Raw genomic sequence first — 22,659 nt, 5'->3', positions numbered from 1 at the left:
TCTTGCATATCAAACTCAGGACTCAGGCAAAAGTTTTCCATGGTTTAACAACCAGAATTTGATTAAGCATATGAAAAAGGGGCTGGGCAGAACATTGGAACAGTTAGTTGTTTGATAGACACGTTTATTAGTCTTGTTCTGTATGACAATGTAAAACATACTGGAAACTTAGTTTTGAGATTTTTTACATCAGTGAATTTGATTGAACAAGCAAAATAATGACAACGCCTTTAGCTTCTCCCATATGTAATGTCTATATTTACACAGTCCCTAAATTTCCTTCCCGTCTTAGTCTGTTTCTTTATTATACACAGCTGAAACAATATTTATCTATGTGAGCTTGACCAGGCTTCAGAGGATAACTGTTTTCTGGTTCTGTAACTTCAGATGTGTAGCATGTGAGCTAACTTTGGTATGTTTTCACTCTTTGTTCCCTGGTGCCCTGGATAAGCCTTTACATTTTATTGTACTTTTGTAATGGAAGTAGTGAGTCCTGAATTTCTAAAACATACTGAAACATACTGAAAATATCTAGAATCTAAATATTAAAGCACTAAATATATAAACGACATTTCAGTGAGAGTTCCCCTGTTTTGTATCATGACATTGTAGTTAAAATGATAATTTATTTGCACTATATTTTTAAATCGTTGTTGTATCTTCAGGTGTCAGTGCTTCAGTAACTCATTTGTTACTCAGTGAAACAAAAACCAAGGAGAAGGTCAAATACATTTTTATATTTTTTGAGTCAATTTCCTTTTTTCCCCCTCATCAAGTACTGTAATGTTTTTGAAAATGTTAAGCGCTTAGGTGGCACAACGGTCTTTTATGCTAGTCAACCGCCACTATCAGTCAGTCGGCTGAGCATCTACACAGACATGATTGGCTATATTTGAGGAAGGTGACCTGTCCAGGGTGTAACAGGGTGTTTCCCACTGGAAGCGGACCCTGACTAATGAAAATGTTAACACATTCGAATAGCACAAGAGTAAAGCACCCTGTGAAGATTAAGAGTCTGAGAATCCAGTGGCACTTGTCTGTTTGTAAGGCAAGGCATTCATTTATTCCATTTTAATCAAAGGAACATTAGCCATCATTGTACATCTGTGCTTTCATTTACAGTACATGATGGTTTATACTGGGAATTGGTAGCATCTAAATTGGGGGAAAAATCCATCAAAATGAGAAACTTGTATGTGGCTTTCCTGTTGGTGCTTTGCAATGTTGTAGCTTGTGATGCAGACAACATTGTTTACATTTACATTTACATTTACATTTTCGGCCTTTATCCAAAGCGACTTACATTACAGTTACAGTCTGAGCAATTGAGGGCCTTGCTCAAGGGCCCAGCAGCAGCAACCTGGCAGTGGTGGGGCTTGAACCAGCGACCTTCTGGTTACTAGTCCAGTACCTTAACCACTAGGCTATGGCTTGTCCTTGTTTATCATGCCATCTGCCTCACAGTGTGGGTCATTAGAAAGCTAGTCTGATCTTCCCTTCATATTATCTAGATTGTTTTCCTTATTGTTTTAAATATGAAAGCTAAACAGTATGTATTTTTAAACCAATAAAATGTCCTGTGAGGGGAGCCATGTGTAAGGGTTTTATATTAGAGCAACAAAATTGCTGACTAAGTCATGTATCAAATAAAGACCTAATAATAATAAAAATTTAATATAGATTTTAGCTTCTTAATAAGGGTCCAAGGAGACTCCAGTAATAAGGAGTATGCACAGTAAAAGGCCAGTGAGTTAGAACAGTGACAGAAAGACACTCCAGGGGGTTTTCAACCCTGAGTCTGACCAGGGATCTGTGTATGTGACATTTGACTAGTAAGGACTTTCCAGTGATGTATGGTTTCATGTCATGGTTGCTCTCGTCTGATGAAGCTATTTAAGCAGTCAGTTTTGATTTATTGGAAATTGAATCTGTTTTAAATATGTAGTTTTAGGGATTAAACTGTATTAAAATTGAGGTCATGTCCTCTATTGTCTAAAAGTCATTTTAATGAAATGGTTTAGGTACAAAACTTTCCACGTATGCCACAATCGATTGAGAGCTTTCTATTGTTATAAATAGCATTAATGTATTAATTTAATATTTATTTGATTTTGTTTTCAGGAGCAGTGGGGTAATGTGGAGGAGATCGAGCTGATAAATGATGGTTCAGGCCTCGGTTTTGGAATTGTGGGTGGAAAGGCCACTGGAGTGGTCGTACGTACTCTGGTCCCAAACAGTGTTGCTGATAAGGTTTGTGTTTATGTCCTGTACACTCATGTAACCATTCACAACACATACATGCACAGATAGATAAAAAAAACCTGAAGACTATGTGTACTAGGCTTGTTCAGACATGATTGTTGTTTATGTTTAATACCACTTTATCCTGGTCTGGGTCGCTGTGGGTCTGAATAATTGGGCAAACGGTAGGACTTCATACAGGTCGCCAGTCTATTACAGGGCAGATACACACACACACACACACACACACACACACACACACACACACACACACACACACACACACACACACAGCAATCTCTACTAGTTCCAGTTGACCTGACTGCATTTATTTAAACATGTTGGAGCAGAACATGTAAACTCCACACTGAAGAGGGGGGGGGGGGTCAATGATCTCTTTCAGGATGACAATTCTTTACATCTATAGAACATACAGGGTCACAAAATGGTTTGACAGCTATTAAAATAATTTAAGTAATTATATTAACCTATATGGCATTATCCATATATTATAAGTTGAACAACTAAAAAGCTGAAAAACATGTTGGACAGCATACTACGATCATCAAAACACTAAAGGATGTAATACTTTCTTCTGAGTGCATTTCCAGAGGCTTACAAAGTGTAATCCAAAGTAAATTGAAGCTTTTCTGGTGGTAGCGCAAGAAAGCCTTTCATTTCCTGCTAGTGCACAACAGTGTTCCAGTTCATTCCAGAGCTGTGGGGCTGAGGTCAGGGCTCTGTGCAGGCCAATGGACTTTTTTTAAACCAAGCTTTTCTTCATGTCTTTTTAGAGCTTGTTTTGCCATGCTGGAAGAGGCCTTCCCTAAAATGTTATGGCACATAATTTCCTTTATATAACTAATTTATTACACCTGTTTGCAATTGTTGTAGCTGAAAAACATGAATTCAATAATTAGAAGGAGTGTCCCAATACATTTCGTCCTTATAGTGAACTTTTGACAAAACTGCTCACATGCCTACATACTCGTTCACTAATTTCTTTTCACTTTCTCCTCCCCATCATATTTCCTGCATCAGGACCGACGGTTAAGGACAGGTGACCACATCCTGCGCATCGGGGACACACCTACACAGGGTTTGTCCAGCGAACAGGTGGTGCAGGCGCTGCAGGCCTGTGGGAGTCGCGTCCGCATGCTGATCGCACGGGACCCTCTGGGGGATGTCCATTCTCCTCTGTCTCCCCCACCTGCCCCTGCAGCAGCACCCGTCTCCTCCCTGCCTCCTCCTATACCAGTGCGCAGAACCAGCAGAACGGTAAGTTACACCTTATAGGATGTAACCTGTACTCTGTAATGTGCTGATGTCGCCTCCTATAGCTTGGTTTTCTAGATTTTTAAAAACGCTCATTACTATCTACCAGAGAAAAGAAAAAGAAATCTGCTCCACACTGGCTTTAACTGCCAAACAAAATTAATCACCTATTGACTTAAAATGTAAACACTGAATTTCTATTAAAAATAAAACTGTCTAGTTTAACCATGTGGAGTTTATTTTAACTATTTAACCCATGAAAACTGAACCTTATTAGATTTAACCACTTGATGCCCCAGCCTAAAGCATGGAAATGTACTTACAGTAAACATAGTAGCTGAGGGGAAAACCGAGGAAAAACTGACGGGAGAAGTCTAAATTATTATTATAAAGTATTTAATTTAAGTATTTTTTTATTTAAAAAATGTAACTGTACATTGTTGCCAGTTGGTGCTGAATAAACGTGTTTATCACAACACAGATCGACTTTATTCATCTGTCCTTTTTGGATCCATTTCTGTCAGTCAGATGCTTGATTTATTTTGTACTCATTCCTTAAAGACATTACTGTACACTGTTTGGTGTTTGTAAAAAATGTTTCACAAAAGCAAAGTGCCGTATGTGCTGGAAATGGTTTAAATATGACATATATAATCACAGACATGAAACCATCACAGATGCTACGGTCATGATGATAATAATCATACATGTGAGTTAATTGTGGATTTTAATGCAGTTAAACCTGGAAGGCTATGACATTCATGAAGTGACTTTAAAGAAGAAGGAAGGCCAGAGTTTGGGGATCTCAATTGTTGGTTCTAACAGCTTAAATGAGGGTAAGGAAGCTTTTATTTTACATTTGACCTCATTTGATTGGTTGACATGTAAATTAAGTAACTGGCTTAAATATCGTACTCTTGCTTTACCTTACGCAGAACAATTAGGGGTTGTTGTGAAGAGCGTCATCCCAGGCAGTGCTGCCGAACAGTGTGGGAATATCATGGTCCACGACAGAATAATAACGGTAGGTTGCTGATGACTTTTTAACGAGCTTTACTTTAATTAACCCTGCGTTGTTTTTAATAAGAATAGGGTAAGCAGAACATGAGGCAGCTGTCATGTTGTGCTCTGTAACAGGGTAATATAACTGTATTCTTGTGGATGCACTTGTAACATCTATGACTTAAATACTACATTTCTTCTCTCTCATGCTTCTGAGCAGCTGAATGGAGTTAATCTGCAGGGCTTCACCAGTCAGGAGGTTCTGGATGTGATGAAGCAGACTGGTCAGACCATTCACCTCACTCTGGTGCGCAAGATCGGCTCCCCTAAAAAACCATCTGTGGAGATATCTCTGGATAAAGGTTAACACCAGGCTCTGTAATGAATATTAACATTAATGAGTGATGCACCTTGAAATACTATAACTCATTACTTAATAAATGCAGAAATGTCATATGTGCAAAGCTCATCCTTAATCATTATAAGACCATTATTTATTGGGGCAGGGTGTTGCTGATTATATATATTTCCAATTTTCCTCCCAATCCAGTTTTATCCTCTTACCCGATCGTAATTCGCTTCTGCTACTGCGTAAACCGTCTCACGCCTCTTTGACACGTGTGCAGTACCTATCTTACCTTCTGACATGCAACGATCTTCATTATCCCCCGTCTCAGTGTGCATTCTCAATTGATCAGCCAGCAAAGGTGAAAGATGAGGTTTGAACTTGAGAGCTCAAGATCTCAACACTGGTGGGCCAGTGTATTTTATCACCAACCGGTTTCCCTGCAATGTTAAAAAACTGTTAAGCTTACAGCATGTTGGTACTGGCAGCAAGTTCATAACACCCATCTGAACCTCAGCTGTCTCAATACAGACAGGTTGCTAGAATAACAGCTTACAAACTGAAATCCAAATGTAGTAAAACTTAGTTAAAAAGTTTTTCCTGATAAAGCTCATTAAGGAAATGATTGGCTTAAAGGCGGGAATGAAAGTTTCTTCTTACAGCAACATTTTCAAACAGTTTTTTAGTTAATAAAGTAAAAGAAACAGATCAGTGTGCTCAGAGATCTGATATTGGTGCTGTGAATATTTCTAGGTCTTAAATATTAAGAGTAACGTAGCAGAAACGTGGTTCATATGCTCAGTGGAGTTGCCTGACTTGAAATAAGCATACATCACAGTGAATAACAGATGTAAATATCTTTCCTTGACATTTTGTCATCTAGTAAAATATTCAATTCCTTGGCAGCACACCTAAGTGCAAAGACCAGGATAGATTTGTATCTAAACTTGATGTTTGTGTCTGTGCGTGTGTGTGTAGTCCAGAGAGAGTCATCCCGAGTGTCTCTGAGGAGATCTGCAGAGATCAAGGTACGGGCCGACGTTCAGAATCAGATGGCCTCTGTGATGGAGCCCGCAGACTTGGCTCCGACTCTGACTTCAGTCAAACACCAGCCGTCTGCAAGAGGTTAGCTCAGACTCTACAGTCTGCCTTTCTGTGCTGAACACACACACACACACACACACTCACACTCTGCTTCAGTCTGTGACAACATTAGAAATTGAGGAAACTCAAAAGGAAGGACTACACAGTTGAAAAAACAGAAGTTAGATTAAAATGGTTGCTGTCGGTATCACTCAGGACAATAAATATGTTTGATGTGCCAAGACTTTTGTTGTGAACAGTTCAGGGGTTTTATCTATCTACTGATTTTTACTTTATGAAGTCTTAAGTGACACCACATGCCATCATACTGATAAAATAAATACTTTGTCAATGTTGATTCTAATGTGCTGCAAGCCAAGCATTTCAACTGTACCTTACAACTGTACAATAACATTTTCACACATACACTGATCAGCCAACATTAAAAGCACCTCCTTGTTTCTACACTCACTGTGTTTCTACACTCACAGCTCCACTAACTATATAGAAGCACTTTGTAGTTCTACAATTACTGACTGTAGTCCATCTGTTTCTCTGCTTGATCATGTTTTTTTGCATGATCCACTCATACCAGCACAACACACACTAACACACCACCACCATGTCAGTGTCACTGCAGTGCTGAGAATGATCCACCACCTAAATAATACCTGCTCTGTGGTGGTCCTGTCAGTAATTGTAGATCCACAAAGGGCTTCTATATGGTAAGTGGAGCTGATAAAATGGACAGTGAGTGTAGAAACCAGGAGGTGGTTTTAATGTTATGGCTAATCAGTGTATATTCCCAGACAAAATACTCTGGTGCATCTTTGGCTTTAGGGTGAAAATGGAATGGTCAGAATACACTGTATACTCACCCTTAACTCCCTGACCAGCTTTTTTCTAGGTCACAGTAAATATCTAGTAAACAATGCTCAATGATGACTGCATAAGAATAAAAAAGCAAAAAAACTTGACCCCTTTATATGCCATTGTTTGCTTTTAACTGTTTTGCTGCTGTCCAGCTTTTCCTGCTGGTTAGATTTGTTAACTTGCTGCAAAAATAGCAAAACAAAAAACAGCATTTTCTTCCTTTCAAAAAACAAACCTTTGCAATAATTGTGATATTTTGTTTTCATTTTTTAAATGGAAATAAAACATTAATACTTGTAGCACATTACAAATAATTACTAATTTTACCAACAATGTGGGCAAGTATATAAAAGATGATTTTCAGTCAGTCCCTTTAATAGCTCTTATAAAACCAGCTCTTCTGTTCTTGTTTATTGCACATCTATTACATTTTTTTGTCTAGAATTAAATGCTAAACATGTCTGCATAGATCATCACTTGGGGCAGAACTTTGAGTTATGGGAATCAGCTTCCATTTTAATTCCTCGAGGCCCGGGTTATTTCCCATCCCTGATTCTCTTTGCATCCCCAACTTCATAAACTCTTTCTCAAATCTGACCTGTACATAGAGGGAACAGTTTCGCTCTTGCTAGATGCTGGTTATAAATATGGAAGCAGAATGCTGGGAGCGGAGAATCAGCCCTGCTCAAGACATAAAGCCAGTAAATGGCTTGAGTTACACCCTGACCTAATTAATCCAGACAAGCCCTTGTACCTGCCAAACTCTTAAATAAAGTATTCTGTTGCAGCCAGGCTGAACAAGCGCGGGATAACAATGATTGCTTGTCAGAGCTTATTTCCCAATAGGGGCAACTTGAGTTCTTGTAAAACGATAGCTGCCTTAAAGCAGAACAATCTCTGCTTTAATCTTACTCTCACTTTGTATTTTTCACCTCGTTTTTCTGTGGAGTAGGGATTCGATGTTGCTCCTACGAGGCGAGACCGCCTATGTACCCGGTCAAACTTTTCTCTGTGGGCAAAAGCACTGACGTTTGGTTTCATGGTGCTGACCTGAGCCAGCGTGCTTTATAAAAAAGTGTTTATAAAATCTTACTCATCTGGTTTAAGATGATTTCATTGGAAACTTGGTGAAATTGGAGAGGGGACATGTAAATGTGGGCTCTGGAAACATGTTGAACCCAGTTTATTCCTGTCATGAAATAAACATTTGAATCTTAGACGCCTTTTGTCGTGGCTGTGCTGAAAACTTTCACTTAATTTTATGGTGACTTCGGCCAGAACATGGGAGTCGTGACCAATTATAGAAAGCAGATTTGGATTAGGTCATTTAAAAAAAAAAAAAAACTAACTGGTACATTATGGAACTACTGGGAGCAACACACTGGGTAGAGTGCCATACATCACAGAGCAACAAACACTTGCCCATGAATTCACTTGTGCCTAGAGGCAATTTAAAGCAGCAACTTTTGCATGTTTAAAGATGGAATGAGATCCCAGTATTTAAAAGAAACCCATACAGAGGGTAAAACATGAAAAAAAACATGTGAAACTCTTTACAGACAGGCCGGATGTGAGGATCAAACCAAGGTTTGGGATTTTATGGCATCACTTCATATGTGGAACATTTCAAAATAGAAACCCAGTAAGACTGTGTTCCAAACTGGGTACAGCAGAACTAGGTCTGTCAGAATTATTATCTGATTTTATGACTTAACATCACTATTTAGGCTAATAAGGATTGTTAGAAAGAAAGGGAACATTATTGAAAAAGTAAAATGACAATGAAACTAAAAGATTGGGGTAAAATTCTACAGTCAAGGGAGCCACAATGCATTTGGGGGGAAAACAGCATAAACAAAGGGAGGCATGATGTGACATCAAGTAGTGTTGGTGCCACACAGAACCAGGGACAGTGGACCTGGACCAACAGAGACACTCAACCTGTTACTGCGGAGTGTCTCTGTGTTGATTTTCCCATGGAACATGCAGAAGATAGAGTGAATAATCTAAATTGTCTTAATTAAATGAATGGCGGTATGATGCTCTGGTTTGATTGATTCTCTGTACAGGATGTATGGCCACTGTGTGGAGCTTGACTCACTGTTACCTTGATAAACTTGAAGCGGTTACTGAATGAGTGAATGCACAGTCAAAGGCTTTGATCCTATAGTTATTTTTTATTGTTTTGTAAAAAGGCCAAAACACAATAATATATGAAATAAAAATAAAAAAATCTCCCACTCGCTCTGTGGGAATCAATGTTGAGCAGATGTACTAGAAGCATTTGCGACTGCACTTCAATTGATGATGAATAGGGTGGTGCAGTCACCAGAAGAATTGCAGAGTGGAATTTATTTTCAAATATAATATGTATATGAGCTCACGTGGTGCAGCAGTAAATTACGCTAGCCCACAACTGCTGGGATCCAGGGTTCGATTTTCCAGTGGTTCTTTTGGCCAGTCGGTTGACTACATACAGACATGATCGGCTGTGTTGGGGGCGGGGGGTTGGATGGCCGAGACTCTGTGATGGATTGGCGTCCTGTCCATGGCGTGTTACTATATTGCGTCTATTGATTCCTGGAAAATATTTTGTCATAATGAACATTAATTTATTGGTTTCATTTAAAGAAAATATTTCAAGATTAGCATGCCTACCTTATCGGACAGTGATGTGGAGAATTGTCAGTCCAGCAGGCCGAACACTTCCTCTTTTGGTTGCTTCCTGCTATCAATCTTTCACTCATTGCTACACCTGGTCTGCAGATGTTGGCTACAGCCTGACATCCAAAACCTGAACGCGATGCATTGCTGTATTAATGCAGTCAAACACTTATGATGAATGGTGTTGTGAGTGGCGATGTAGAAATGCTAATTTAATCAGGTCTATGTGCTAGGGCCCTTCATCTTGTGTGTGTGTGTATGTGTGTGAGTGATTAATTTTTTTCTCTCTCTCCGGGTTGTCAGAGTGAGATTATTGGTATGACTACATGTGTAAAGGAAGGAGGATGCTTGTCGTCCTGGGGGCCTTGAATTACAGTATAAGCTCTATTACACGTGTCTGTTCTGCTGTCTCCCTCCTTCCTGGTCATTCATGTTCCCTTCGACTTGCTCATTAATATTTTTTTTTCTCCCTGCGTATGCATTTCTTTTCTATATTGAGCGGAAGCACAGTGGTTTCTCTGTATTACCATACCTGAGCCTTGACTCATGCATTTACCTTTTGACCCTTGACTCTTTTCTTCTGTTTTCATCAGTCAAAATGACATCCTTTCTCTAACAGTACAAAACCAAACATTTAAGGCCATGTGGTTTTTTTTTTCCTCTCTCGAACATCCTTTGTTGCAGAAAACACTAAAATGATAAGCATTTGCTTTATACCTGCTGTTTTAACTGTGTTGTAGCTCAAGACCCTGTCACGCTGACTGAGATGGAGTTGCATACCAAATGGGAGCAAGCACTTGGACCCCAGTATGAAGTTATGGTAAGAAACAGAAAATACAGTAGCATGGTGGGCCTACCAGACCTACATAGGAAATACCAGCAAACAAAGGCCATATTTATGCTTTGTTCCAATTCGCCTAAAGTATGCCATAGATTGTACACTTGTATGTACAGTACATTACTGTGTGAACAGCAAAATCACATTGCATCTGGCATTTTCGGTTCCGATCTGGGCTTCATACATGTTACTGAAATCTGCAGCAATGTGAGCTCAGTCAAAACAGCAAAATTAAAATTGTTAAAATTGCAACTTTTCCATCTGTCAAAATTTTACAGGATGATACATGACAGATGAAGAGCTGCTCTGGGCATTCGAATTGAATCAGAAGCATGATTTGTTTCAGATTATTGTCTGATACTGAGCAAAAAAAAAAGTGAATATAAAAAGCAGAAAATTCAGCAAAAAATTTAAACTAGGGCATTAATCTTGCTCTGTGAATTTTGCCAAATTGTTCTAACATCAAAAATGCTGATCATGATAAAGACAATAAATACAACAACACATAGTAATGTGGATTTTTGTTTAATTTGGATTTATTTATGTTGGAAATTAAGATACATCTGCAATTTTTATATAAATGCATTTTAAAAAAGTACCCATTGTGTATGCTGTGTGCTTACTTACAACTAAACACCTCTTACTAGGAGTAAACAAAATGTACTAAACATTTTTGGTAATCATAGGATATGTAAGAATACCTGCGGATATGTTACAGTTGATGTAATTGTTAGGATGATGCTCATCTCTCTTGTTGTGTTTTATTAAATTGTGTCTGTGCACAGTTGATTGTGTTTAGCTTTTGTTTAGCAATGCAAAAGCAAAACAGACATTTTATGGTCGTTTTTGTATTATAATGTGTGAGCTTGTGTGGTGTAATGGTTAAAGTTTCGGGGGTTTGAATCCCAGGGTGGGCTCATAAATACAGAAGGTGCATGCAGAAGAGACGCATATCAGTGCACTTTTAATGCTGCTTCCAAGCCCGGATAAATAAGAGGGTTGCATCAGGAAAAGCATCCGGTATAAAAACTGTGCTAAATCAAATATGTGGATGAATAATCTGCTATGGTGACCTATAATGGAAGCAACTGAAAGGACTCATTCGTTGTGGTATAATTTTATATGTGCTATCATGAACACTGATATGCATTTTTTAAGACAATATAAGTTTCCAGATATAAGTAGTTTGCCAGCCATGTGAAAAAAAAATCTCTTTCAATGGTGTAAATGTACTTATTATTTGCTCTTTCTGTCTAAAATGGTTTTGTGGTCGTTATTAATTCTTTTACAGGTTGTTGAACTGGATCCTGTCATTGAGGATGATGCTGAGCTGCAGAAATATTCTAAGGTAGCACCTTAGTTGACTTTATTTGTGTATTACGAGCAAGTTCTTTGTTCTGCTTTAGATTGTCTTAATGCTTTTTTATTTCTTTCTCAAGCTTCTCCCGATACACACCATGCGTCTGGGTGTGGAGCTGGACTCATTTGATGGACACCACTACATCTCCACTGTGGCCCCTGATGGTCCCGTGGCTAATCATGGTCTACTGCGACCTGAGGATGAACTTCTTGAGGTAAAACTGGAAAAAAAGTAAAAATCCTTTCCTAGATCTTAAATACTTCTGTTCCATGTCCCTATGGCATTATGGTCAGGTGGTGCAATGCCTTGGCCAGCTTTCAGATAATATTTTGGCGTGCTTGGTGCAGCCTCTCTGTGTTCCTCTGGTAAAACTGACCTTTGCATCCTGCCAGCCCCATGTCTCCGGGAAGGCATGCTGCCGCCACCACTGCTGGCAGATAGATGTTTTAGTAGGAGGGCTTTTGAGTCTGGCCGAGACCATCTGCATGCCAGACCGGGTCTCGGACTCTCCCACTGCCTCGGCTTCCTGCCCCTCCGCTGTCCCATACAGCTCCACCTGGTCCAATGGCTTCACCCTCAGCCTGTTGATTTTGGCAACAACCCTGAAGGAATACAGACCTGAACGTGCTGCCGTGTGGGTCTGAGTCAATGAGGCATGGGGATCCACACGGCTCTATAGTAGGCTCATTGCATTTTAGAGTTCTTTAAAGGCTTATTTTACTTAGGTATTTAAAATGCCATAATTCAGTAGTGCTCAGAACTCCTTATGGAGGCTTCCTGAGTAGACATCGTGGGCAGATCTGAGCCCAGTGGGGTATAATTGTGCTTAGGTGAACGGAAAGAGGGTTTAGAGGCTACTGAGCCTCCCTTGGTCTGGACAGATGGCACAGCTCTGCCATTGCTTCTTGTAGGCCTTTTAGTCCTGCTAGCTTATAGAAAGAATTTAGATATTGGACTAAATTGGACTCTGATATTCTCTGATATTGCTATTAATTATGTCTCACAACCTGGACCAACTTAATTAGTTAATGCATAAAAATGTCTACACCCAATAAAAAAAGTAAATCAATCAGCCATGAAGTGGTAAGAAAAGGCAAGTGTTTGTTTAATAATTTCTTTATTTCTTTATTTGCAAGGCAGAAATACCCTGGACAGGCTGCCAGTCCATCGCAGGGCTTTGGGCACCCCCTTGTCACACATAGGCAATGATGTCTATGTAGAAGCCCTGCCAGCCAATAGTGGTAATGGGCTAGAGTAAGCACTTATTTGTTATTGTTTCTAAGTGTATATTCTCTTAAGCCTTTATTTAACTGACAACAGTACAATGTTTTCACTGACCAACGTCATCGTATTTGGTCAATACAAACACATTTGTAGTTTAATGCCTGCAACAATGCTTGCAACTGCAGGCAGGCCAGTAAAGCACATGAACTCATTGTCTTCAAAGCCATACTGTTGCATGTGCAGAATGAGTCCTAAATACAACACAATGAAAAGCCTACTGCAGCAGAGCCTCACCAAAATAGGATGTAATGCTCATGTCTAAATGATTAATTAATGAAACAGCTTTGGATGTTGTGCAGGTGAATGGAGTGCAGTTGTATGGGAAGTCAAGACGAGAAGCAGTAGCCTTCTTGCGTGAGGTTCCTCCACCTTTCACACTTGTGTGCTGTAGGCGCCTCACTGATGAGGGTACAGAATACCAACCTGATGATGAGTGGCTCTCCAGCAGCCCGACAGTCAGCCTACAGGAGCAGGTAACACTTACACTCTGCTATAGCACAGAATGAATTTAATAAATTTTTTAAAAGCTAAATAATCTTGCTTTTAACTGGACGGTATAAACTGGGCATGAATTAGACTCCATTGCATTTTAGACCAAAGGTACTCAGGCAGGTGGTTTACCAGGAAACACCAAACTCATGGCACAAATACCCTGGAAGGTCCATTGATCTATTGCAGGGCTTTGGCCAATTCCGCTCTTCCCTTCCACCTTTTGATTGAGCCTGCCAGTTTTTTGGCCAGAATTTGTATAAACTTCAAGCATACATAAACATTAGAAAGTCACTGATTCAGTTTCTCTGTCTCCCAAAAGCCACAAGCCACTTAGACAGAGAGATAATTACGTGTAGTACAAGATAAAGCTAAACTACTTGAAAAAGTTTCTGCTCTTTTATATTTTTGTTGGAGGAGCAGTAGTTGGTCATGTCTTTTCATGTGATGATGATGTGACAGCAGCGGTGCATCAGTGGCTATGCGCTCAAACAAAAAAGTTGGTATAACGCTGGGAAAAATGCATTGGAAGGTGACTGTGTATGTCATTTGTTTTTGAAATTTTTAATAAATAGACTAAAAAAGTGCGGAAACTTTTTGCAGAACCCTTGTAGATACAAACACACAAATTCCACCTTTGCTATGCACTTATCTCATCTTTATTGTTTTTATTTTATATAAAAAATACTGAAAAGCAGGACACAACATAAGATTCTTATGCTTTTCTGTTAGATGCAAGCGCTGGAAGTTGCTGAGCAGAAAAAGCTTCCAGAAGAGAGCAGTCCAGTGAAAGAGGAGGAGAGGAGAGGAAGTGCAGATGAGGAGAATGACGAGGCAGAGCTGGCCCTCTGGTCCTCAGAAGTACAGGTCCTGAAGTTGGAAAAAGCCGAGCGAGGCCTTGGTTTCAGCATACTGGATTACCAGGTTTGACTCTTGGAACAACCTTTTGTGTTACACTATATGGTCAAAAGTATTGCGACACTTACACATGACACCTACAGGAGATTTAAGGACATTATATTATTACTTAACTTGGTGGCATAGTTACAGTATATCCTTGTTAGTGAGTGATTGCAGCTGGTGACTTGTCTGTGAGCATGTGACTGTCACAAGCTTTACAATTGGAAAAATTTGGGAGCTTTTTAGAAGCTTTTTAGGCTAATTCAAGCTTAAATTAGTTTTTCAAAAAGAATATATTAAGTTTTTTCTTCACTTTCTTCTTTTTTTTTTTTGTTGAGTTCTTTCTTCACGTCCGGATATTAAACCGATCTGTAATGTTTCACTTGGTCTAAAAAGTTAAACCTTTGCCAGAAAACCAACAGATTTGGTTAAATTGTAGTGATGAAAGGTGAAAAGTGAAAGTATGTGCCAGAAGTTGCTGATAACTTTTAAAAGTGAGGTAAAATGAGCTGAGACTTTATTCATGTGCAATATGTGTATTTACTCACTCACTCACTTTCTTAACCACTTATCCAATTAGGGTCGCACTTGCTGAAGCCGATCCCAGCTTTTCAATGGGCGCAAGGCACACAGTAACACCCTGGACGGGGTAGACACACATACATACACACACCCATTTTACCTATAGGGCAATTCAGTGTCTCCAATTAACCTGACTGCATGTTTTTGGACTGTGGGAGGAAACCGGAGGACCGTCCCACCTGGGGATCGAACCCAGGACCTTCTTGCTGTGAGACGACAGTGCCACCCACCGAGCCTATATGTGTATTTATTTATGTTTAAATTCTATACATTAAAAAAGCAAACACTGTAAAATTGAGTCTTATACTGTTCTTATTCAGTTTCTCTTTTAGCAGCTGTCTGGTCACTGTTCTGAATCTTTCATTCACTAACAGTGTGCCAGAGAGTACTGGTCTGAGTGATTAATCCCATTTGTCGGTATTTATATTGCAAGGTAGATTTATGTAAAAAAAATTAATTAATTACTTAAAACATTCAGACCTTCCATGCCGAATTAAAACCTGACCTGATTTAATTTGTGCTGCTTTGCTTTTCTCAGGTCCGATTATAGAAAATTCATGCTGATGTTCCAAATCAGTGGGCAGAGAACAAAAGCAAGTGGCTTCGGAAAGGACCACCATTGTTTACCTGGCACAGCGCCAAGCAGCCAAACTCTTTGCTTTGCTCACTTGCTGCGATAAGCTGCTTTTATGTCTTCCCTTCATTAACTCTCTAATCACTGTGTTTAAAACCCCTATAGGCTCGTTTGATATCAGCAATAACCAGTTAATAGCTGTATTTATTATACACAACTGCTACTGCTCACTTACAGCCATAGCTCACTGCAATAACAGGAGCAACAACATGCCCTACCCAATTAGGAACTTATTGTATTATAATAATAATACAAATTTTGTTCTGTTTGGGTTTAATACTGTGAGTAATACTTTAAAACGAAATTAAAATCTTGCTATGCTATTGACCAGCCAGACATCTACACAGACACACGATTGGCTGTGTGCCTGTCGGAGGGAGAGACATTGGTTAAAGAGAGAGTCCTCATCGCTACTGCAATTAGGGATTCTGCTGGCTGGTCGAGGTGCCTGCACAAGGGATGGTTGATTGCGGGTGGCTTGTATACACAGTACTATTGTCTCCTAGCAGGTGAAAAGAAGCGGTCAAAAAGGGCGTGTGATAATTGGTCAGAGGTGGGTGGCGGCAGCAGCTAAAGCAAGGTTGCAATTAAATACAACAAGATTTGGATGAAAAAGAGAAAAATGAACAAATACAAAAGCAAGTTTGGTCAATAGGTCATTTACACCAGCGGTCCCCAACCTTTTTTGCACCACGGACCAGTTTCACATAAGATAATTTCACGGACCGGCTTAAAATAGAATAACAATACTACTCTCAAATGAGCTTTTTTCGCTGCAACAAGACGCTGCTCCCACCTAGGGGTGATTGGAGACAATAACACCCGTAAAAAAGTAGTGTTTTCATTGCTGATGTAGCGATCTCTAATTGTTTATATGGCAAAAAGCCTCACTCGCAATCAAATTTAAAATTCAGTCCAAAAGTACTAAGTGCCAGTGAGGGCTAGACGCTTTGCAGGTCAATTTAATTATTTTGCACCAAACTCACCAAACCATGTCTTTATAGATATCTCTCTTTACTGTAATTATTTAGGCTTCAGTAGCTCATTTTTTCTTTCTTTCTTTTTTAATCTTTTCTTTCTTTTTTTTATCCACAAGGATTTCTGATTTCAGACAGTCTGCTTTGTCAGAATAAGACAGTCTGGTAAAAAGACGGATTTTACCTAGGAGATAATAAATTCTGGTGGGCGTGATGTTCCAGCTCCCAAAATGGGTAGAATTGAAGCGGAATTACATTTTAATAGCGGGACTCGTTTTTTTTTTTTTGTAATGTGCTGGTCTGAATGATGGCATGGCAGTTTCCACAGACGGAATTACACTGGTGCTTAATAACAGCAGTGATCCCTCCTCTTCCTTTCTCCTTACCTTGTGAACCGTCCTTATATCTCTGTCCCTCACTAACATATGGATCGTATCTGCAGGGCTCATTTTGCTGACTCAGGGTTCATTGGTTTTACAGGATCTTTTGTCTGTGCTGTGACTGTACTTTTTTAACTTTAAGGATGAATTGATTTGATACTGAGTATCAGGACCGGTACTGGTCTCTGAGATATTAAATTTGTACAGGATTTTATTTGCTATGATTTCCAGTCCAACCCACTGATGGTTTTTAATGCTGTGGGTACATGTGATTTTGACGGGCACTCCACAGATGATGTATATAAACGTTAAGCACATTTTTTAACACTCTAACCTGCCAACAGAGACTAGACCATCCAGAATCTTGTCTTTGTTTATTATTATACCATTTTTGTGAAAGGAAAAAGACCAGATGGGTTGCAAATGACATTTGGAAGCAACTACGAGTCTGATCCCACAAATGCTCTTTTGACTGAATGGGCACCAATGTCCACACACTAACTCCAAAATCTTGTTAAAAAGCATTACTAGAAATGTGGAGGCTTTTAGTGTTCCACGTTCCGTACAGTTTTTTGACTAAGGACATTTTCTTGCCAGACTGTCTCTTGACCATTTGTATAAATTGATGTTAGCTGAGCTTTATGCAACCAGATGCTAAATAAATCACACTGATAAATGAGGTGTAGGTGCTTTCAATAATCAATCAGTAAGTCTGGTTCATTGATTATCAATTTGCTAGAAATGCTTGATTCATGCTTAGCGTATAGGCTAGAATTTGATTTTGAAGTTTGTGATTTAAAAGCAAATAAAACATCACAGGTAGGAAAAAAAAGTACTATAGTATTTTTTATTAGCGTTGAGGTAGGATTGGTACAACTAATAATATTTCTGAGTATATAACAGGCAAACACTGATCCTAGGTCAAGATTTTTACTTTGGGGAAATTAGATAAATGCAGGCAAGTTGTTATGAAGCCTTTTCACCCATGAGCAATCATATGTTCTTATATTGATTTTTGTTTCTGATGCCCTCATCAAAGAAAAGTGAGAACGGTTTAGGTTGCAGATGATTTTGGTTCTTGGTGTGTGAGGCCGTATTGACCTATATGTAGCCCTCTCAGTCATGAACTTACCATCACTCCACTCAACACCAGCTGAGCCCCACTCAACCACTGCTGTCTGCCCGCCTATCTTCTCCACCGCTGGCGCTTCTCTACCCATAGGCCAGAGTGCTAGCTGAGGTTCCTGTGGGAATTTAGCTACTGCATGTGTGTTAAAATGTAAATGTTAAGTTATACAGTAGGTTTGACTAATAATAGATGGAAGGTGCAGTCTGGTAGTGCACTATGTTGAAAAGAATGATTGATCCTGTACAAGAGTCTTTTTATTTTTTTACTTTTTCTTTCTCAGCCTGCCTGAGTCTCCTACTTCCTTTACTGTTTACTACAGCCGGCTGGCACTGAACTCTCCGGTGTGTGAGGGAGGAAATTGATTTTGCTGTTGCGTCTACTGTAAGAAGCTTTAGCTGATCAGGCTGAGTGGGCAGAAGCAGGACCTGTAGACATGCCTGCAGCTCCTCAGCATTCTGTACAGGCCAGAGCATTCACACATTACAACCTTGTCTATTATTTTTCTGCTCCCTCTCTCTCTCTCTCTCTCTCTCTCTCTCTCTCTCTCTCTCTCTCTCTCTCTCTCTCTCCCTCTCTCTCTCTCTCTCTCTCTCTCTCTCTCTCTGTCTCTCTATCAGTGTGTGTGAAGTGGGAAAAAATTGGTACTGTTGTGAGAAATTTTTTTTGGATATATCATCTATTTCATATACTTTGTCTCCTACTCTCTCTCTTTGTCTAACCCGCCGGCCCCAATCGGTTTAGCTCGAGTTACCCCAAAGTCTCAGGCCACATGAACCACCTCGTAACTGTAGCTTGATTGATGAAATCTCGCCACCAGACTAACACCCGGACACCGTGGGTCTATTTCTTCCCTGAATGACACCCCTAACTGTGAAAGCGCCAAAAAGCTCTTATGAGTCTGTTTGTGTCTGGCTTGTTCTTTGTAGTTTGGAATCCTGGTGGATTTCAGAGTGAGTAGCGTAATGCTATGGTTTTCACCAACTTGTAAAGTAATGCACGAGGGCCCCTTGGTAACATGTGCTATGTTGCTAATGGAGATTAATGAAGGCCCCTGGAGCTAAACACCTGATCTGAAGGGTCATGTCAGGCTAGATTTGCCTTAAGTAAGATCAGATTCGTGCAAGCATTTGAACTTTAGTGCAGTGTTTCTCTTCCAACAAGTGAAGGTCAGGCGTAAACTATACTGTAATACGGATGTGGAAAGGAGAAGGATTGATGACGTTTTTAACCATCATGATTTTTCTGTAAATATAGTCTTCCTCTCTGTGGCAGGAATATATGTGCTACACTATATGCAGAGCTCAAGTAATTCACAGCACTACCCTTCTGCCAAGATAAAGAATGTTAAAATTGTAGAAAATGCATTTTTTGGCAGTAAAAATGGCTTACCTGCACATCAATGCACCATTTAGTGAGACTGTTCTGGCAGGGGGGCATAGATCATCTCTGTGATTTATTATTTATTTACTCTTTGTTTATTTATCCACTGGCCCTGCAGCACCAGAATCTGACCGAGGAAATTTTTATTGCCATGGCAGGAAAGGAAATTGATCAAATAGAGTGTAAATCTTAAAGCTGATGCTTCCACAAGGAAATTACATCATGTTCTCTTGTCGTAACCTAGCTGGATAGTTCATGGTTGTATATGGGAAGGTCTTATGATGTGGGTCCAGATGTTTGTGGTTCAGATGTGCTGAGGCCCAATGCTGAATTTACTGTTGTTGTCAGTTCTGAATTGTCCATGCATTTATTATTAACACACACACACACACACACACACACACACACACACACCATGTTCACTTTTACATTAAAGCATTAGTTTTGGTTTGGATCATTTTCATTTTATTTGACTTGGTATCAGGAATGCTTATATAAACGCTTATTCAGGATTATTAAGTGCCGATGGCTGTTGTTATTAAAGATACCTTTAGCAAGTTGTTTACTGTGTACTTAATGAGGTGACGGTTTGGGTTTTTCCCAGACTTTGTTCTTGTTGGCAGTTGTTTGTACAGATGATCTTCGGATCTGTATTTGCTTTGAAATGCCTCCAAGTACAATTCATGACTTACTCTGATCTGCTTTCTAAGATCTTTATAGAGCTTTTTCAACTTTCACATTGTTAAACATGTGGCTTTGTCTAATAGAGTCAAACTAGCCTTCTTTACATGGGCACTGATAAAGATAATTATCCACAGCTGCTTGTCACAGATCACCAAATGTCATGTCTTGTCACTTTGCGATGGTTGGCTGCACAGATGGGTCAATTTTCTCCAGTGCCCTCTGTCTTGAGTTGCCTGTAGCAGGCTAACCCTTCATATTGCAATCACCAACAATCAGAATTATTTAATTTGATTTATTAACAAGAAATAATGGGGCCATACCATGTAAGACATTATAAAACTTTAACAACCAATCATCTGGCCTACTGTTTGTATATACACCGACCAGGCACAACATTATGACCACTGACAGGTGAAGTGAATTACACTGATTATCTCTTCATCACCCACCTGTTAGTGGGTAGAATATATTAGGCAGCAAGTGAAAATTTTATCCTCAAAGTTGATGTGTTGGAAGCAGGAAAAATGGGCGAGCGTGAGGATTTGAGCGAGTTTTACTAGACGACTGGGTCAGAGCATCTCCAAAGCTGCAGCTCTTGTGGGGTGTTCCCAGTCTGCAGTGGTCAGTATCTATCAAAAGTGGTCCAAGGAAGGAACAGTGGCAAACCGGCGACAGGGTCATGGGCGGTCAAGGCACATTGATGTACGTGGGGAGTTAAGGCTGGCCCGTGTGGTCTGATCCAACAGACGAGCTACTGTAGCTCAAATTGCTGAAGTTAATGCTGCTTCTAATAGAAAGGTGTCTGAATAAAGGGGGAAAAGGGGGACCAACACAATATTAGGAAGGTGGTCATAATGTTATGCCTGGTCGGTGTATGTGACCCAGCAAAATGTGTCATATTTTTAGAAAACCCACAATGTATGAAGAACTCAAATTCTTTCTGTTCTTTCTCAAGTCCTTACTGAAATTAAACATTTTTTAAAGGCATCGTACTTGGTCTTTCAGCTTTTCAGCAGGAGAAGAGCCGAGAAGGATTTGAGCATTTCTGGTGATCATGCTGGTTTCAGTCTCATCTGGACCTCCGAGAAAAAGGAGGGGAGGCTCGTGCAAATTCCTGAAAATTGGTTCAGCTAGATTTAAGGATCAGTCGAAATAACTGTCTTAACTTTACCTCCTTCCTTCACTAATCCTTTCACAGTGTTCCATACATCATACTTGGTACAGTTTGTACGAGGGTTCTTCAAAAAGTTTCCGCACTTTTTCAAACTCTATTTATACATTTCAAAAACAACTTAGATGACTTTTCTACATCGTCACCTTCTGATGCATTTTCCCAGCGTTGTACCAACTTCTTAGTGTCATCAGCAAAAAAAAATTTGGGTTGAGTGTGTAGCCACTGATGCAGCGCTGCTTTCACATCATCATCACATGAAAATCTTCTTCCCTGTAAAGCTTCTTTGAGCATCCAAAAAGGTGGAAATCAGATGCAGCTAAATCCAGACCAAAAGTGCGGAGACTTTATGAAGATCTCTCCTATATAAGCACATGAAATACTTAGCCCTGTGAAATCCTTAATAGTCGAAATCCAGATTTGGGTCGATATTTTGATCCATGTAGCTTTTTTATAACTAAGAGACTTGGTGTTTACAGCAGCTATGCTTGTATATTAGCAATATCTCATTACTAAAATACATGTTATAGCTATTTTTGGCTGTGATTTCACTATATTTTAAACATAAAAACAACAACATTTAAGTGCGGTATTTTGCTTAGCGTAGAGTAGCATTTTCACTGTAACTGATGTTACTGATTTTCGATAGCAGTCAACAACCACAAAGGCAGCGGCACCGATCCCCCCGCCCCCTTCTCCGATGAGCTCTGGTTTATATGAAGCTAAATCCTGTCAGTCTAAAATATAAACAAGTAAAAAAGAGCCACTTCTCCCCTCTTGCTTATTCTGTCCCACACTTCACTTTATTTCTTTGTTAGCTTTACTCCATCCCTCCCTTTTCCTCCTCTGTGCCCGACAGGCTTGTGAATCCGTCCACAGCTGCTTGTCGGACTCTGATGCCGTACCCGGTTGCATATTGTTGTCGACGAGCCTCAGCTCCGTCCCAGCGTGGCCCCACTCGCTGCTCTGCTGCTCTTGCTTTTTCCAGCTGCACTGCTGACATCACCGGCCATGTGGGATGAGAGAGGCCTTGGATAGAAGAGCACACTTGGCTGTAGCCCGGCGGCTGGACAATGCAGCCAGTGTCCTCTGAAAAGGCCAGCTGAAGTGAAACTTCAAATCCCCCCTCCAACTTTTTCCTGTGCTTTTTTCCCTGTACCATTTCTCTTCTCTTTGTTCATTCTTTTTAAAAGCCATGCATTTATTCCTTTCAGTTTTCTTTTTCTTTTATGACATTTTAACCTCAGGTACTTTTTTAGCAGTTTGAGATGCGTTTTTATCAAAGGAATCCATGCTAACAGAGTTAACTGCAGCTCCTAAACCTTATGTGTAAAAAATCTTTTAGTTTTTATTAAAAGTAGCTGCTT

General features: G+C 39.8%; 1 protein-coding gene across 4 annotated transcripts in view; it reads left to right on the top strand.

Moving 5' to 3' along the window:
• patj (PATJ crumbs cell polarity complex component) overlaps positions 1-22,659 on the top strand; it is an 88,009-nt gene that overhangs the window by 6,637 nt on the left and 58,713 nt on the right. For all 4 annotated transcript variants that reach the window (XM_063013339.1, XM_063013338.1, XM_063013336.1 and 1 more), the window contains 11 exons: positions 2,122-2,250; positions 3,283-3,519; positions 4,253-4,352; positions 4,452-4,540; positions 4,739-4,880; positions 5,843-5,989; positions 10,225-10,304; positions 11,614-11,670; positions 11,762-11,896; positions 13,266-13,439; positions 14,188-14,379. In XM_063013339.1, the coding sequence (XP_062869409.1) occupies positions 2,122-2,250; positions 3,283-3,519; positions 4,253-4,352; positions 4,452-4,540; positions 4,739-4,880; positions 5,843-5,989; positions 10,225-10,304; positions 11,614-11,670; positions 11,762-11,896; positions 13,266-13,439; positions 14,188-14,379 (1,482 nt within the window). The remainder of the gene's footprint in view (positions 1-2,121; positions 2,251-3,282; positions 3,520-4,252; positions 4,353-4,451; positions 4,541-4,738; positions 4,881-5,842; positions 5,990-10,224; positions 10,305-11,613; positions 11,671-11,761; positions 11,897-13,265; positions 13,440-14,187; positions 14,380-22,659) is intronic.

Source organism: Trichomycterus rosablanca, chromosome 17, assembly GCF_030014385.1.
Source record: "Trichomycterus rosablanca isolate fTriRos1 chromosome 17, fTriRos1.hap1, whole genome shotgun sequence".
NCBI classification, from domain to species: domain Eukaryota; kingdom Metazoa; phylum Chordata; class Actinopteri; order Siluriformes; family Trichomycteridae; genus Trichomycterus; species Trichomycterus rosablanca.
The sequence above is the reverse complement of the archived record's forward strand: the minus strand, read 5'-3'. Positions and strand labels throughout refer to the sequence as shown.